Consider the following 19377-nt stretch of genomic DNA (forward strand, 5'->3'; position numbering starts at 1 on the left):
GGGCAGATAAAACGGTGAAAAGTAACTAAATTCATGTGAAACTCAGTATTTGGGGGATTTTGGGGTCGCTGATTACGAATCTGAACGTAAAATTGTGAAATTCAAAATGGCGGATGCAAATATGAGAAACGGACGAAAATTCCAGTAAATGATCTAAAAACTCTTACTGGAGGGTTTTTTGGGTCGCTGATCACGAATTTGTAGCTAATTTGTTAAAAAACAACAGAAAAACCGTGTTAATTAAAATTCTACTCTAGGAGATGAATTTCTACCACGTCCACGCCGTCATCTCTGGGTAACGCTAAGAGTAGAATTTCAATTAACACGGTTTTTCTGTTGTTTTTTAACAAATTAGCTACAAATTCGTGATCAGCGACCCAAAAAACCCTCCAGTAAGAGTTTTCAGATCATTTACTGGAATTTTCGTCCGTTTCTCATATTTGCATCCGCCATTTTGAATTTCACAATTTTACGTTCAGATTCGTAATCAGCGACCCCAAAATCCCCCAAATACTGAGTTTCACGTGAATTTAGTTACTTTTCACCGTTTTATCTGCCCATGTTCTGAAATTTTGAATTTATCCCTTTAAGCAGCCATAACTATGACGCCATGTTGAATTGCGCATATATGCCACACGCCTTTCGAAAGCTCTTTTCAAGACGAACATTTTCCGCCCTTAGTCATTAAAATCCGTCCATACCAATTTTGGACAGATGGGGGGTAAAAGTGACGTGGATTGTCCCATATGTATATTGTGTTATTGTGCAATTTCAGATAAAATATGAAGAAACAGAAACAGTTACTCGCATCTTTCTTACTATGTGTAACTGCAATTATTTTACATAAAACTAAGAAAAAAAACATAAGAGGTGGGTTAACAGGCGATGGCACGTTAGACCTATTAATAAAAATCGAGAACATCAAGGAGAGTATAATAATTTATTTCACGAACTGAAGAAGTCGAAAGATAGACGCATGTTTTTCGAGTACAGTAGAATGACATTTTCTCACTTTGACCAGTTGGTACAGTTAGTAAAGCCTCACCTCACCAAGAAAAGCCAGAGAGCTCTAGTGCCTCAAGAAAGACTAGTTATTGCTCTAAGGTAACTTGTAATATTGTATTTATTTATATTGGCGTGATTACACTTATATATGTAACAAAATTAAAGATTTTTGAAATTTAGTTCTTACAGTACATTTAAAAATCATTTACTTATCAAATATTCATCATTCTACTATATTGTATTTCAATACTGTAAATGTATGTACATACAATAATTGTATGGGTTTACAGATATCTTGTGACTGGAAACTGTATAAGTTCCATCGCATTCTCCTTCCGTGTAGGTCAGTCTACTGTAAGAAATATAATAAAAGAAGTCTGCTATGTGCTTTCTAACGTTTTGAGCCCTTTGTATTTGACAGTCCCAACACAAGAAGAGTGGAAATTAATAGTTGATGGATTTTGGGACAGATGGCAAATGCCAAACTGTTTTGGAGCAATAGACGGGAAGCATATTAGAATAAAGTGCCCACCAAATTCTGGCAGTTGCTACTTTAATTATAAAAAATATTTTAGTATAGTGTTATTGGCTATTTGTGATCATCTATATAGATTTCAATTAGTAGACATAGGAGCCTACGGAGGAAATAGCGATGGTGGAATATTTGACGCTTCAATTATTGGTCAAAGTATAAAAAATGACCAGTTAAATTTGCCAAAAGATAATACCAAACTTCCTGGTACTGATATTAGCTTACCAGGATTTTTCATAGGAGATGCTGCTTTTCCATTAACAAGAAGAATGATGAAACCATACTCTACTTCTAATTTGACCATTCCACAAAGAATTTTTAACTACAGACACTCTAGAGCTAGACGCACAATTGAAACTGCCTTCGGCATTCTAGCAAATCGGTGGCAAATATTCCATAAATCTATTTGTATGCTGCCAAAAACAGCAGACAAAGTAACTTTGGCATCAGTATGTCTACACAACTATTTGATGTATGAAGACCAAAAGGATGGTGCTAAAGCATATAGTCGAGAAATTGATGGAACCGATACATGCTGGTCCCCTGTAATGGTTGAAGGTTGAAGGCATTTGCATAGCGCATAAACATAAGCGTAAGAAATTGATTGGTTTATATATATGTGCAAAAGGAAATAGACCAATCCATCTCTTTATGCATATGCTTATGCACCTATGCAAGTTTGTCTAGATTAATCTTAAAAAAGCAGCGCCAAGTTTTTTACAAGAAAAATTTATTTATTTTATTTTAATTAAATATTTTTATTTTATAATGTTACCTCTTTAATTCTTTGTGATTAAAATGATTAAATGATTCTTTGTAATATTATAATTTTATCAAGGAGAATTAAAACTACTACCACTTGGGTTGATAAAAAGATCCTCAGGAATACAAAGATACATACCACTTGGGTTGAGTTAGGTAACACAATTTTGTTTTATTTTTTAAGAGTAGTTGCACTACAATTATTTTTCCAAGCAATATATATATTCTCTTTGTAGTTGGCGTAATTTAAAGATTTCATATATTTTTTTGAAATAACATATCACTTAGGTTGAGTTTGATAACGCAATTTTGTGATATAATCCCTTCTACGTGCGGTTCCATTAATCAAGAGACACGGTAGTGTCTCGTGCCAAGTACACGCGGAGCGAGACCGACCGTGACTCTTTTACGCGACGCGACGGGTTGCGAGTACCCGAGATGTTGAGATCTCGATAACGAGTGAACGGATCAAGTTCTAAGTAGGCTTGATCGATAGTTTGAAGTCGAAAAGGGGGGGGGGTATCTCTTACAATATTTTCCGCTACGAGCCCTACGAGCGGAGATATTGCGACAAAAAGTCCAAATGTGTGAAAATTTTATTTAAGATACTCCTCCTCCTCCTAACGCCGACGTCTTATGACATATATATAATCAGAAATGTCACTTTCACTTTTTCGACGCTGGCGGCGCAGGTATCGCTAATTTCGATATCGCGCGCGTATTTCGATCGATCTAGTAGGTAAATTAAATTAGGTCGATAGACTTATCGGTCAGGAGGAAGATTTCTATTTAGGTAAATTAGGTATATATATAATACATATTGAGTCAATTGCTTCATGTTTATCTGGAGAGATTTCGTATCCTTACATCGTATTACCACCGCTGCCGGAAAAGAAGGTTCTCTACGCTTGGCAGAAAGTGCCGCTAGGGAATTTTTAAGTCGATTCTTATGAATCAAGCTTGAATTCGATGTCTAGGTATCCTAGGTTGCCGATGACGAGGTCCAGACAGTGCGCTTCATAGTTTTCGGTGTCCAGGTGTAATAATACGTTGAATTCGATGTCTACGTGTCCCAGGTTGCCGATGACGAGGTCCACATAGTGCGCTCCGTAGTATTCGGTGTTTACGTGTATTAATACTTTGAATTTGATGTCCACGTGTCCCAGGTTGCCGATTGCGGGATCCAGATAGTGCGTTTCATAGTTTTCGGTGTCCAGGTGTAATCGTACGTTGAATTCGATGTCTAGGTGTTCCAGGTTGCCGATGACGAGGTCCACATAGTGCGCTCCGTAGTTTTCGGTGTCTACGTGTATTAATACCTTGAATTCGATGTCCACGTGTCCCAGGTTGCCGATGACGGGATCCAGATAGTGCGCTTCATAGTTTTCGGTGTCCAGGTGTAATCGTACGTTGAATTCGATGTCTAGGTGTCCCAGGTTGCCGATGACGAGGTCCACATAGTGCGCTTCGTAGTTTTCGGTGTCCAGGTGTAATAATACGTTGAATGCGATGTCTAGGTGTCCCAGGTTGCCGATGACGATGTCTAGATAGTGAGCTCCGTAGTTTTCGGTGTCTACGTGTATTAATACCTTGAATTCGATGTCTAGGTGTCCCAGGTTGCCGATGACGAGGTCCACATAGTGCGCTCCGTAGTTTTCGGTGTCTACGTGTATTAATACCTTGAAATTGATGTCTAGGTGTCCCAGGTTGCTGATGACGAGGTCCAGATAGCGCGCTCCGTAGTTTTCGGTGTCTAGGTGTAATAATACCTCGAATTCGATGTCTACGTGTCCCAGGTTGCCGATGACGAGGTTCACATAGTGCGCTCCGTAGTATTCGGTGTTTACGTGTATTAATACTTTGAATTTGATGTCCACGTGTCCCAGGTTGCCGATTGCGGGATCCAGATAGTGCGCTTCATAGTTTTCGGTGTCCAGGTGTAATCGTACGTTGAATTCGATGTCTAGGTGTCCCAGGTTGCTGATGACGAGGTCCAGATAGTGCGCTCCGTAGTTTTCGGTGTCTACGTGTATTAATACCTTAAAATTAATGTCTACGTGTCCCAGGTTGCCGATGACGAGGTTCACATAGTGCGCTTTGTAGTTTTTGGTGTCTAGGTGTATTAATAACTTTAAATCTGAATGTAGGACACGTAGATATTGAATTCGAAGTATTAATACACGTAGACACCGAAAACTACGGAGCGCACTATGTGGACCTCGTCATCGGCAACGTGGGACACCTAGACATCAAATTCAACGTATTATTACACCTGGACACCGAAAACTATGGAGCGCACTATCTGGAACCCGTCATCGGCAACCTGGAACACGTGGACATCAAATTCAAGGTATTAATACACCTGGACACCGAAAACTATGGAGCGCACTATGTGGACCTCGTTATCGGCAACCTGGGACACCTAGACATCAAATTCAAGCTTGATTCATAAGAATCGACTTAAAAATTCCCTAGCGGCAGAATTAAAATTATGTCATGACATAATAAAAATCCGCTGAATTAAAATTATGTCTAGACACAATAAAAATTGGACGAATAATAGTAACCTTTCGAAAGTAGAGGTTTTAAGCTTGAAATTTAAATTTTATTCATTTTTAACAAAGTTACCGCTGCTCGAATTTTGCCTATTTTTAAAGATAAATTTAGTGTTCCTTCAATTTTTGTGAGAAATGTATAATTTACTTTTACTTAAATATTATTAATTTTTATGTATTTGTTGTTATTGCTAATTTTGTAAATAATTAAAAAATAAAAAATAAAAATGTTTTGCAGATCCTTGCTTAACACTACAAAATAGGTGATATCAGTACAAAATTACCTTTTACAAAAAAGGTAAAAAAAGTGCCAAGTACACGCAATGTATTTTGTAAATTCAATCGAAAAATTATCTCACAAAATTGTCTCACAAAAATTGTCTCACAAAATTGTCTCACAAAAATTGTCTCACAAAATTATTAAATTACAAAATTGTTATTTTATTCAATCCAAGTGATATCTACCTCGAAAAAACCTAAATAACAAGTGGTATCTATTTAAAAAAAAAATACGTGAAATCTTTTAATACTGCGCCAATTACAAAGAGAGAATATATATATATATATATACCTTAACAAAATTATTATTATATCACGAAATTGCGTTACCAAACTCAATCCAAGTGATATATACCTTAACAAAATTATATCACAAAATTGTTTTACCTAACTCAACCTAAGTGATATGTTATTTCAAAAAAATATATGAAATCTTTAAATTACGCCAACTACAAAGAGAATATATATATTGCTTGGAAAAATAATTGTAGTGCAACTACTCTTAAAAAATAAAACAAAATTGTGTTACCTAACTCAACCCAAGTGGTATGTATCTTTGTATTCCTGAGGATCTTTCTATCAACCCAAGTGGTAGTAGTTTTAATTCTCCTTGATAAAATTATAATATTACAAAGAATCATTTAATCATTTTAATCACAAAGAATTAAAGAGGTAACATTATACAATAATTGGCGCAGTATTAAAAGATTTCACGTATTTTTTTTTTAAATAGATACCACTTGTTATTTAGGTTTTTTCGAGGTAGATATCACTTGGATTGAATAAAATAACAATTTTGTAATTTAATAATTTTGTGAGACAATTTTTGTGAGACAATTTTGTGAGACAATTTTTGTGAGACAATTTTGTGAGATGGTATATTACATTCTCCTATATCTAATAGCGATACGGTCGTTATATTAGTGTTCGTTGTTCCGCAATCATATCCGAGTATTCCGAAGGTTTCTCGTACGGAGAGAATTCCGATGACGGTTAGGCAGATTAGTGCCCGCATCTGTTTTAAATACAATATAAAAAGGTGTCATTAGTAAATTTGAGATTGAAAATGTTTCGCGGTACATGTTCAATCTCTTAATGTTTCGTTTTTTGAATTTTGTTAGGATGAACAATTCTTAGTTTTCCTTTGACAAAAACTTTGACATTACCGTTAGGTAAAATGTCTGTTATAATATGTGGCCCTGAATATTGATCGCCTAATTTTCCTTTCTTTGGCTCACTTAAAAGAAAAACTTGATCGTTTACTTGAAATGCTTGAGGATTTATTTTTCTATCGTAATAATATTTAGACTTTATTTTTTATGCGATTAGACATTCTCGAGCTAATTCTTGTAACTCGTGAATATTTGTCATTAATTGATATAAATAATCATCGTATGTTTTTCCTTTTGTTTCATCTGTTATTTCACTGGATGGTTGTCTAGCTAATTTGCCAAATACCAACTCGTATGGAGTATATCCAGTTGATTCGTGAGTGCTCGTATTATATGAAAAAGCTGCAAATTCTAATAATTCGTCCCATTCTGTAAATTTATTTACATATTGTTTCAAATATTCGACTAATACTAGATGCGATCGTTCTAAAGCTCCATTGGCTTGTGGATAAAAAGCTGTAGTTCTGTATTGTTTAATTTTAAATTGTTTAGCAAATCTTTTCATTAAATTACTCATAAAATTTGTTCCTTGATCGGTTAATATTACTTTAGGAGCTCCAAATGTGCAAATAAAATATTTTAATAATGCATCAGCAACTTGAATAGCGGTTATGGATCTCAAAGGGATGGCAAGGGAAAATTTTGTAAGGTGGTCTTGAATTGTCAAAATATAGGAGTTTCCTTTTGTGGTTTCAGGTAGAGGCCCTACTATATCCATTGATATTTTTTCGAAGGAAGAAAAAGGTGTGTCGGTGATTAGCATAGGCTGTTTTGTTTTTACTCTAACCAATTTCTTAGTCTGACATTGCAGACATTGATTAATATAATTTCGGATATCAGTTTTAATGTTATTTCAATAAAAATTTTGTCTGATTCGATTGTAAGTTTTAGTTACTCCCTTATGTCCACCGATTTTTGATGAATGAGCTTCTTCTATAATATCTTTACGTTTCTCAATTTCCGGAATTGTTACTAACCCGTGACAAATTATTAATTTAGTTGAAGTTCCAATTATTGATTCCCGGATGTGACTTAAGACTTCTTCCCATTGAATACCATCAAATTCTTTAGTCTTAGCCATATTTATTATTTTAATCGATTTTTCTTTTATTATTTCCCGTAACTTAATTGCAAATCTTTGTAGTGATTCTCTAGTCACTTTTTCTTTAAAAGGTATACTAACGTTATTCCATTCTAATTGATTTTGCTCGTAATTGACTTTTGCTCGAAATTGTTTAAAGAAATCCGAACCCAAAATCCCATTTTGCGGAATTGGAAAATCGTTTTCGACTAAATGAAAATTGACTGGACATCCTAAGATATCTACCTGTGCCAGCCCTAAAGTGGTCATATGGTGCGTCGTAATTCCACTAAGTCTTAGAATTTCATTTTTATCCACTATGGTATCGGAAGTAACGGAATTCTTTTTAATAATATTCGGTCCTGATCCACTGTCTACTATGAATTTTAAATCTACCGTAAAATTTGGACCTGTTAATTTTACTGACGGAACGTCTTCTATTTGAGTTATGTTTACTGTTCGGTAGCTGATTCTGGTTCCCCTGCTATTATTCGAGTGGGGCGAGTCTTCGTGTTTCCCGGGGCTGCCCCTGTCCTCGCGGGAATTCGCTCGTTTCCCTGAGGTAGTGAGTTCTGACGGAGACCGTTATTATATGCGCGTCTACGACACTCTTCTAATGTATGACCGGGTTTCTTGCAATATCTACACGTTACCGTTGCATTTTGATTATTGAAACTTTGATTGTTAAAATTTTGACTATTCGAATTCTGGTTGTTAAAATTTTGATTGTTAGAATTTTGGTTGTTGAAATTTTGATTATTTGAATTCTGAGCACCCGAGAACGATGGCTGTTTACGGTTATTATTATAGTTGCTATTGTTGTTAACATTATTTCGCGAATAACCGGATCCATTTCGATTTTCGTTATTTCCTCGGGGTTTATTGACCTGCCAGCATTTATCTGCTGTGTGCCCTTTTTATGACAGTACTGACAAACGACGGTCTCGGCTTCTATACGGCGCGTCGAGGCCTTCTTTTCGGCGGGCGCGCTTTCCACGAGCATAATGCGTCTTATCATGTTTATAGTTTCTAATTCTTTTTCGGCTTCTATCACGCGGCTCTCGATTTCCTCGAACGTATCTTCTTTTGATATTATGATTTCTTTGTTTAATCCGCGTAAAAAACTCATTTTTAAATGCTTCTCGATTGAATTTTGGAATTCGGGGCTTAGTAATCCTGTTTCTCTTTTCTGAGCATCGAGTATACGCTTCCCTAATTCTCGGACGCGATTCGCATATGTAACTACTTTTTCGTCTTTCTTTTGGCATAAGTAAGCTAATCGTCCTTGGGCTTCATAAACTGTTTCTCTAGGACCGTATTTTGTCCTTAAAAATTCTACCAATTCTTGCATGCTATTAAATGTTTTCCCGAGAATAGTTCTATGCGCGTCACCCTTTAACTTATTACGCACCGCGCGAACCAGGTTTATTTCTTGTGACGGTACGACCATGCTGAGTGCTTCCTCGCAACCCTCGATAAAATATACGAACGGAATATTTCCTCCATCATAACTCAGCACTGCCTCTAAGGCATCTTTAATTGAAAAATGTAAATAGTTACCTATCGTCCCTTCGTTAATTACCATTCCTGGATTTTGTGGTCGACTAGGTGTGGTCGATTGATTTACTACTGTCAGCTGTAGTTGTTGAAGAGCTTGTTTGGTATGGACTTCCGCAGCTCGCTGAGTTCCGCATTTGCGTCTTCATTTCCTCCTTCCGCTTGATCTTTCAGTGGCGTGCGCGACATTATGATTTCCGTTCTTTACTTGTATTATTTTCTCACACAACTTTTATTATCCCACCGCTGTCACCAAATTTATGTCACGTTCTGTCACGTTCTGTTTGTTGTTCGTCCGTTTTTTGGTCAATGCATTTAAGCAATTTACCAGGGATTTGGACAAGTCGTGTGAAGGCTATTATTATTATTGTTGTTATTATTTGGGACCGAAAAGATATCCGAGTTTATAAATTTTGTACCGAGGATCACTTTTATTTATCTGATTATAATGGGGATAATCGATGTCGAAGTCGACAGGAATAGGTTTAAATGGAGGTGCGTTTTGTAGTTGTTGTAATCGCTGGAGGAGGGGAAGAGGATCTTGATTAGAAATTACTGCTTTTTTAATCTGGAACCTAATCTTTTTAATTTGAGTTCGTCTACCTCCCTTTTTCGTCATCTAACCCGAATCCTCGAAAATGAATTTTATAGCTCGCCACACTCTTCGTCAGCGCTCAAAAGCCAATCCGCCACACTCTGCTCGCCACACTCTTCGTCAGCGCTCAGATCAGCAGCGTAAAGGCCAAATTCACTTTCGGGAATTAATTATGATTTCCAAGGATCAACCCCGTAATCGCCACGCTTTCGGCAGCAAGGGTATCTGCTCGCCACACTCTTCGTCAGCGCTCAGAACCAATTGCCACGCAATTGCCAACCAATTGCCACGACTTTGTCAGCGACAACTGCGAGTCGAATCTTAGAAGTGATCGATTAAGAATTTTAACACGTGATGAGATTCCAGATTTCGAGCTTTTCCTTTTCAAACTTATCTTACCTTTATTCTTAAAATTTAGTACAAGTTATGCGTGAGGCGCAGTCTTAAAATATAAAAGTACAGGGACTAATTGTAAGTCCCAAGATTGAGTTTAAGGAATTGAGTGAGATTTAGGAAAATGATTTAGATCTAAGACTATGTGGCTGAGCAATTGAATGCTAGAGCCGAAGGAGTATGTGTAAGGAACTGAAGTTCAGGACTATCTGGAAGGAGCCGAAGCTCGGAACTATCTGAAAGGAGCCGAAGCTCGGAACTATCTGTCTCTTCGCGGCGTTTTCCGCCCTATTTATACCCTAAAATGACCAGAATCTCCCGCGCGAGATTCCCGCCATTTCCATCGCGTCTTAAGGGGGGAGGTTTTCTAGAAGCTTCTAGAACATTCTAGAAGCGTAGTTTTGGGCCCCATCTGGCCCCCAGCCCTCCAAGGGTCGTCCGATAAGATAAACATTTACAGGAAACTGAGCGTTCGCTTGGAATTCCAAGCCTAGCGTGCGTCGTTTAAGCGTTCAAAACTTCTAACGTGCGTCGTTGAAAATATAAAATTTCCGTACGTAACAAATGTTTGAAAATGTTTATTTTAACGTTTGAGAAAATGTTTTTTTTATGTTACAAAAACATCTATTTTAACGTGTTCTAAAATGTTTTTTAACGTTTGAAAAACGTTAATTTAAGATTTGAATAAATATTTCTTTCACATTTAAAAAGTTTTTTTTAAATATTTGAAAAACAACATCTTAAAAATTGTTTTTTTATATATTTATATTATTAGTTGTATAAAAATCTTAGTATTCGTATTAAAAGAACATTTTTCAAACGTAAGATGTTTTTCAAACATTTAAACAACCTTTCAAGTGTGAAACAATTATTTTTAAAATCTAAAATAAACATTTTATAAACGTTAAGAAACATTTTTTATTTATAAACTTAATTATGTGCTCTTTGATAAACTTTAAAACAACAAAGTATTTTATTAAAATTGAAAAAATAAATGTTAAAATTTTATTTTTCTCATTATTTTATTTGAATATATTTCTATACAAATATCTATATATTATTTATATATAGATATTTATATATTTTTTTTTTCTTTTATATGTAATATATTTATCTTTATATATTTGTCACGCGTCACCTTTTACTCTCCGAAATCCCATGTAGATAAACCCGAAAATGTTAACCTTACGTAAATGAACAAGAGCTGGACAGTATATCCCACGTAAAATATCTTTATGGGAGATTTTTTTCCTCATCGTTTTTTTGGTTCTCATTGTTCTCATCACTATTCTCGCAGTTTTCAGAGTTATCATCGTTGTCATCTGAATGAGCCTCGTTATTGTTGTCGGTGTGTCTGTTAATGTTAAATATATCTCTATAATTATCGTTATTCTCGAAATCAAAGTGTTCAGAGTACTCAAAATGATCAGAATTATTAGAAAATTCAGAATGGTGAGGAAGTTCAGAATGATGAAAAAGTTAAGAATAATGAGAAAGTTCAGATTCTTTTTGATTATGAAGAAAATCTGGTATTACGGAACTTTGGCTTTTAACGGAAGCATGTGCTTGCTGAATATGCGATTGATCGAATTCAATTAAAGAATCTGTTGAATTGAGTTCTTCTACAACTTCAACATTCACTTTCTGCCTTTTAACTTTCTTGGAAAGCTTATGAAACGGTGTTTTTTGGCATGTTCTAAAATAAACTGTAAATAAATTTAAATGTTATGTTTACATAAAATACATAGATTTCAAAATATATACTATCTTTACTCTTTAAAAACATTTATTTTTTCAGATTTTCTACTGCACAATCACTATAACAAATATGTTAATGGAAAAAAATATAACTAAATTACACAAACTAACAGTACAAAATAAACTATAGGAAGGAAGGCTGGCTGATTTTCGAGTTATAAAAAGGTCATCAACTTAAATTTAAAAACAAAATCTCGTTTAATTAAACAAATTTTAAATACAATTAACGTTTTACGTTTCGACTTTATATACTTAGTCTTCTTCAGAAACCTCTGATACATAAGAGATAATACATAAAAAATAATTAAAAAATAAAAGGAAATAAAATTGCTATAGATAAAAAGGATAGAGAACAAAGCCGCATACTTTGGACTGACTTGCCAGAAATGTAGCTAAGATCTACACTATGACATAGTATAGACCTTAGCCACAATTAATGTATATACGAGTTGTCAAAAATAGAATGAAATAAGTCAAGTAATAAAATTGTTACTATTATCTATACTGTTGTTATTATTATCAAACGATATTATTTATTATTTGACAGTGTAAAATTGTAATGCATATATTAAAATTACATTAGGGCTAGAATATAAACCAGAGCCACAAGAATGAGAGCAATTCCAAGATCTCAAGACGAGAATTAACCAGATCTTACAGGACGGAATTAAGGAGTCTGGATTACTGATTGAAATCAAAGTAAGAAAAGAAAAGAGAGGGGGGCCTCTGCATTTGTCTACGAGATCAATTCTAGGGCTAGAATATAAACCAGAGCCACAAGAATGAGAGCAATTCCAAGATCTCAAGACGAGAATTAACCTTGCAGAGCCCCTTGTACTACTACGATCAATGTCGATCTTCCAATATGGCGTCCCAAATGAGAATATCGGAAGGGCCCTGCTCGCTGGACCGGACTCCTCGCTTCAATCCTCCCTCTCGGACGCGAGTTGCCGCAGCTCTCCTTTTCCTGGCGGTGAGCTCTCCTTGGGAAGTCGAATCTCGCTCGGTTGGTCTCCAGAATACGTGCCGCTTAGCTCAATCAGTTACGAAAGAAGGAAAACGTACTCGTCTCGTCCGAAGAAACGCAGCAAGAGCGGCCATGACACTGAACGAGAGCGAGGAAGGAGGTGGGGGCGCTTTGAAAGTGGCGACTCACGCGTCGCGCCATCTGAATGAAACAATCGGGCGTTTGCAAAACGCGAAGGAATTCGAGCGCAATATCTGAACACACACATACATATATAATATATGTATCAGCTTTATATAGATACGTGACGCGGAAATTTGCCACGAAACGGCATTTATAGAGCAAAACGACAACAGAAAAATAATAAATCATCTCTTATAATGAAATAATTAATATAAAATAATATTTGAAGTAAATATTAAATTAATATTAAATAAATGTTAAGTAAATGTTTCTTTAAATCATTATTGCAAATAAATAATTAATGTAAAATAAATATTACATTACTGTCGAATAAATGTTAAATAAACGTTGTTTCAAATCATTATTGCAAATGAATAATTAATGTGAAATGAATATTAAATTAATGTCGAATAAACGTTACATAAACGTTTTTTTTTAATTATTACAGTAAATAAATAATTAATGTAAAATAAATATTAAAATAATGCCGAATAAATGTTAAATAAATGTTTTTTTCAATTCATTATTGCAAATAAATAATTAATGTAAAATAAATATTAACCCTTCCGAGGCCACACCTCTTTTTTTAATACGCCTTGACCACACTGGATGGTCGGCACCCAGATGGATTCAGTCTCATATTTCCAATTATGTGCACGTAAAAATTCATGAAACATCTTAAAAGGGTGTTTCAAATAAAATATGCAGAACCCGAAATGTGCTTGATGAACAAAAATGTTGTAATTTTTGGTCGCGATAAGAAATATACACCGATCGAGGTCACATCCCGGGTGGTCACAATCTATAATAACTTTCGAATGTTTATCAAACATAACTGACATGGCTTAAAGCTTTTCTGTACGCATCTTCGAGAGAAGGACTCAAACATAGGGATCCTAGGTGGAGGGACATTGATTATTAAAGCCTATCTTAAAAATATCGGGCCTGAATTTTTGTCTGGGTGGCTGACACCCCTTACGAAAAAGTAGTACTAGCAATCAGTACTCAGTACTGAGTGATCAGTACTTGTAGTATTGAGAGTATTAGTATGTTAATACTCATGAATACTGCAGAATGGTCAGTACTGTGTCTGTCAGTGCTTACAGTACTGGCATTACTACAAGCAATAATACTCATTAGTACTTCAAAGTATTGAAGTGGTCAGTACTTTATCAGATTAATATTCGGAGTACTATCATGATAGTACTGCCAATACTGTAAGAAACTAATAGGCACAGTACTGACCATTCTGCAATATTCATGAGTATTAACATACTAATACTGTCAATACTACGAGTACTGATCACTCAGTACTGAGTACTGATTGCTAGTACTACTTTTTCGTAACGTATCTTGGAAATACTAAATTAATAAAATACTAAATTAACACACTAAACTATCAATATGACGTTATTTTGATATCATCTTGACTTTTTTGTTCTACTTGAATAGTACTGCGTAAGTAGGGGAGAGTGGGCTCCCTTGAGCCACGGGGTCCAATGTGACAGTGCGAGTTTTCTGTATTAACGTTCTGCAAAATAGTGACGGTGGGTATGAAAACTTTCGTTTTCAAAACATATAACTTCCATCAAAATATGCCGAAATAAGCATATATACTTTAGTTAAAGGCAGATATGTAATTGGAGCCTTGCAAAGTAAATTTTTACTTGTCATAACTTTTTGATATGTATGGATTTCTAGGGATTCTACAGTTAAAAAAAATTCATAAGACGTTCGTCGGGATCTATCAATACCAACGTGCGCAAAAAACGTTTAATTGTTCTGTATCTGAAATATTTACGATAAATAATATCGATGTTCAGTGGGGTCCAATGTGACGCAGGTTGGTGGGGTCCTCTGTGCCACGCTTACAGAACTATCTAACCTACCTACGTGACAGCGCGAGTTTCCGTAGTGTGTTCCGATCGCGGAATAGTAAATGTTAGTGCCTAAATTTTCCTATAAAATGAAATAATTTCCATCGATAATCATATCCACACTTTCATTTTCTCTTTTTTTCACCCTTTAGTTACAGATCACATGTAATCGAGTCGCTGTGAGGCAATATTCGTTGTTCTCTGCTAGGTTACGATAAAAAGTGAGGTTATAGGACTTTGTTTTCAGTTTTCAATTTCTTAGGTCATCTGATGAAACAAATATGACACGATTATTGATAAATTGGTTCTCTAGCGTCTTGGTTTTTCAATTGACCAAAGATTTGTAATAAACAGGATTTAAACAGATCTCTTCTACGCGTCACAGGGTACCCTACCTTTCACATTACATGTCACAGTGTACCCTACGCTATGGCTCAATCGACCCCACGCGTGGGGTCCACTGTGACAAACGCAGCATTTCGAAATATCATTATTTTTGCAAAATATTTCTGAAAATTTACTTCTTAAATCATTTACAAACAAAGTTTATTATATTAAACATCGAATAGTCTCATTTATATTATAATAAAGTTATTAAAAATCATTTTTAATGTGATTTGAAAAAACGTAGTTCAAGGGTGCCCACTCTCCCCTACTGCGCCTTACCACACGTTAATATCCCACGATTATTCGATAAGTACTAAAAGAGTACTAGAGGGAGTACTGGAGGGAGTACTGGTGGGAGTACTGGAGGGAGTACTGGGGGGAGCACTGGGGGGAGTACTGGGGGGAATACTGTAGAAGGTACTGGAGGGAGTACTGGAGGGAGTACTAGAGGAAGTACTGAAGGGAATACTGAATGAGTATTGGATGAGTACTGGGAAGGAGTACTGACGGAGTCAGTATGGTCGAATTTAGTAGTACTTTGAGTACTTATGTCTCCAGTACTTTCACCAATACTTTTTCCAGTATTAAAACCAGTACTACTTAAGGGACCCACTCGAAGAATTAAAATAATGTCGAATAAATATTAAATAAATATTTTTTTAAATCATTATTGCAAATAAATGAGTAATGTAAAATAAATATTAAATTAATGTCGAATAAAAATTAAATGTTTTTTCAAATTATTATTGCAAATGAATGAGTAATGTAAAATAAATATTAAATTAATGTCGAATAAATATTATACAAATGTTTTTTTAAATTATTATTGCAAATAAATAAGTAATGTAAAATAAATATTAAATTAATATCGAATAAATGTTAAATAAACGTTTTTTAAAATCATTATTGCAAATAAATAATTAATGTAACATAAATATTAAATTAATGTCGAATAAATATTAAATAAATGTTTTTTTAAATCATTATTGCAAATGAATAATTAATATAAAATAAATATTAAATTAATGTCGAATAAATGTTAAATAAATGTTTTTTTAACTTATTATTGCAAATAACTTACTAATGTAAAACGAATATTAAATAAACGTTAAATAAACGTTTAATAAATATTTTTTCTAAATTATTACTTCAAATAAATAATCAATGTAAAATAAATATTTAATAAACATTAAATAAATATTATTTTTACAATGAATTGTACAAATGTATGATTAATAAAAAATAAATATTAAAAACACATTTAAAAAACATTGTCTGCTGATTGGGTATTAGTATGTTAATACTCAAGAATATTGCAGAATGGTCAGTACTGTGCCTATTAGTTCTTACAGTACTGGCAGTATTATCATGATAGTACTCCGAATATTAATCTGATAAAGTACTGACCACTTCAATACTTTGAAGTACTAATGAGTATTATTGCTTGTAGTACTGCCAGTACCGTAAGCACTGACAGACACAGTACTGACCATTCTGCAGTATTCATGAGTATTAACATACTAATACTCTCAATACTACGAGTACTGATCACTCAGTACTGAGTACTGATTGCTAGTACTACTTTTTCGTAAGGGTAGTTTCGGCTGTACAACGTCGCCCGACTTGAAAAATGTAGTTTCGAGAAAAACGCAAAAGAAAAAAGACTCAAGTTTTGTATGTGATAAAATTGCATTTTTAGCTCATTGGCCTTAGCTCAAAATGTTCTTAAGACTTCAAACTTTAAGACAATTTTAAAAAAATCGAAAAAAAGTTGCATGGTGGCATGACCCCTTAACTGAATTAGCAGTAATAACCTAACGCTTTTTTAAGATACACATCTGTGTTGCTTTGCATGACACACATCCCGTGTGTATCACGAAGTCGCGATTGTACCGGCGACCTAGATCAACTTAATAGCGACTGATACTTTGTGCGACGTGCGGCAAAACTTCGGTATAAAAATTAACCTTGCTCCTACTTTCACTCGGTATGCGTGGAGAGTAATTTTCGTAATTTTCGTAACGATTCGTAGCTGAATAACTCGCGCATCGGACGTGCAAACGCGAACGCTACGAGCAGCGACTACCAATCTGGAAAATGAGACTCGCAGGAGTTAAAGGGTTAATAAGCACAAAGCTGTTTTAACGTGAACCGCATATACATTCGGTTCTGAAGAATGCGCTGCGCCGGTACTGCGCGGAATACGAGAGCGCATTCCTGTTTACTTTATACAATTGCGAGGATATGAGATTAATTATAATTTATTATTAATATAATAAGTTCTGTTTGTTTACCATCCTGTGAACACACCATCGTGTATTTCGCGAAATGACCGCAGTTCATTATTCAAACCTGACTTTCCTTGCACAATTTCCTTCTTTGAAAACTTTCTTAGCAAATAATACGAATGAAATGCGAATAGCAATATTTTTGCAGAAATTACGTCACTTTATTCTACGCGAAGATCAAATCCCTTGTTTATATTTTACTAAATAATTCTATTACATTTATACTTACAATTAGAAAGTACCGCGTGCAGATCGCGCGTGATTAAATATTTAAGTTACAGTACTGGTCAAAAGTATTGCATCACTTATAGAAGGAGAAGTCGTTACTTCAATGAAGAAAGACGTACATAAATGTTATAAATTGTTATTGTAGTACTGTTATTTTATGCTTTGATAGAAATATTAGCTTTAAAAAAAAAAACAAAGATCTTAATGATTTAGTTGACGTTGAATATAATTAATGTCAATGATAATCATTTACATTCAACGTCAATTAAATTATTAAGATTTTTGTCTTTTTCTCAAAGTATTCCTATCAAAGCATAAAATAACAGTACTAAAATAAAACTTTATAACATTTATTTATCTTAATAATTGCCTTGTTTTATATTATCGTCAATGATAATATGAAACAACGCAATTAATTGCCTTGTTTTATATTATCGTTGACGATAATATGAAACAACGCAATTAAATTATTAAAATCTTTCTTTTTTTTCTCAAAGTATTTCTTCTAATCAATGCAAATGTAAAACAAACATATGAAGGATACTGGGGAAAAACGATCAAAGTCTACTTTTTGTCGAAATTGATCTGATCATGCTATCTTGTGGCATTTTTAAGAAACTTTCATAATTCTTATCTATTTTGATCAAGAACAGTTACAATTCATTGGAAATAAGGCCGAAAAATGCACCATGCTGGGAAAAAACGATCATATTCCACGCGCTTGCAGGGGAAGAACCATCAGAGTCCAACGACATTACTCCGAGTGGATATTGATCGGTTGTTGTATCCTTCATATACAGGTGTCCGGTACTTGAAACGTCTGAGCGAATGAGAAGCGATGGGCCGGACTCGGCACGCATTTAAAATGGTTTAGTTGTTAGGTCTCTTAACAACGGCTCAGTAAGCAAAATGTTAACAGCATCCACACAGATTTGCAGCAAATTTGATCAGATCCCATACCAAAACCATAGCCATCTATGTCCACATTGAGCTGGTGTTCTGTCGATAGAACCCGCTGACAAGCAGTGTGAGCAGATTGGCAACAGAAATCGCGCAGGCAAAGCTGACAGTCAATCTGCTCACACTGCCTGTTAGCAGGTTCTGTCGCATTTTCGGCAACAATTTGACAACATTGTCTAATACAGCAGCTTCTGTGTGAAATTTGTTGCCTTTCTGACATCAAACTGCACGATCTGCGCAGGTTCGGCAGTGAGCATCATCTGATAACGAGAGGTGGAGTTACGCAGCGAGCTACATGGTCATGCGCCGAAAAACTATGATCCACCTCTCACTGTCTGAGATAATCACCTGCTAAAAGATCTAACAATTAAACCATTTCACATGTATACCGAGTTACATCTACATTAGTTCTGAATTTTACTAAGATAAGAGCCAGACTTTTTACCGGACGTTTTCGGAAGAACAGCGTGTGCATCAAAGGGTTAATTAAAGCGGGAAAGCATCCTCCTCCACAATCTTACTTTCTTTTCTTAATAAACATACAGAAATCCATGGCATGTTAATTTTTAATATCCGAATCGTCCTAATATTATCAATTTCTGCTCTTAACAAAAACCCGATATTTTCTTATTAATCTATGTGCTTTGTGCGTACATTGATTTAAAATTAACTGATAAGTCGCGTTCGATAAATAGAATGGACAGTTTTCCGTAGCGTGCACCAGAAACCGGTACACTCAGCCACGCGTAATGCCGGTGTGCTAGGTCAGCTCGGCGAGCTACTAACTACCCATAATCA

The 19377-nt window shown here is 35.0% G+C and overlaps 1 protein-coding gene across 1 annotated transcript; it reads left to right on the forward strand.

Moving 5' to 3' along the window:
* The first annotated feature begins 997 nt into the window (after positions 1–997).
* LOC139784372 (uncharacterized) lies at positions 998–2100 on the forward strand. Its single transcript, XM_071723544.1, has 2 exons — positions 998–1104; positions 1296–2100. The coding sequence occupies exons 1-2, from the start codon at positions 998–1000 to the stop codon at positions 2098–2100; spliced, it is 912 nt and encodes a 303-aa protein (XP_071579645.1).
* Positions 2101–19377: the final 17277 nt, after the last annotated feature.

Source organism: Temnothorax nylanderi, unplaced genomic scaffold, assembly GCF_030848795.1.
Source record: "Temnothorax nylanderi isolate EJ_2023f unplaced genomic scaffold, tnyl_v1.0 TNYL_tig0617_pilon, whole genome shotgun sequence".
Lineage (NCBI taxonomy): Eukaryota > Metazoa > Arthropoda > Insecta > Hymenoptera > Formicidae > Temnothorax > Temnothorax nylanderi.

Excerpts from the sequence above, each read along its gene's own strand:
- LOC139784372 (XM_071723544.1), top strand. The coding sequence starts at position 998 with ATGACATTTTCTCACTTTGACCAGTTGGTACAGTTAGTAAAGCCTCAC. Across the intron at positions 1,105-1,295 it reads AGACTAGTTATTGCTCTAAG|ATATCTTGTGACTGGAAACT; the intron begins GTAACTTGTAAT and ends ATGGGTTTACAG.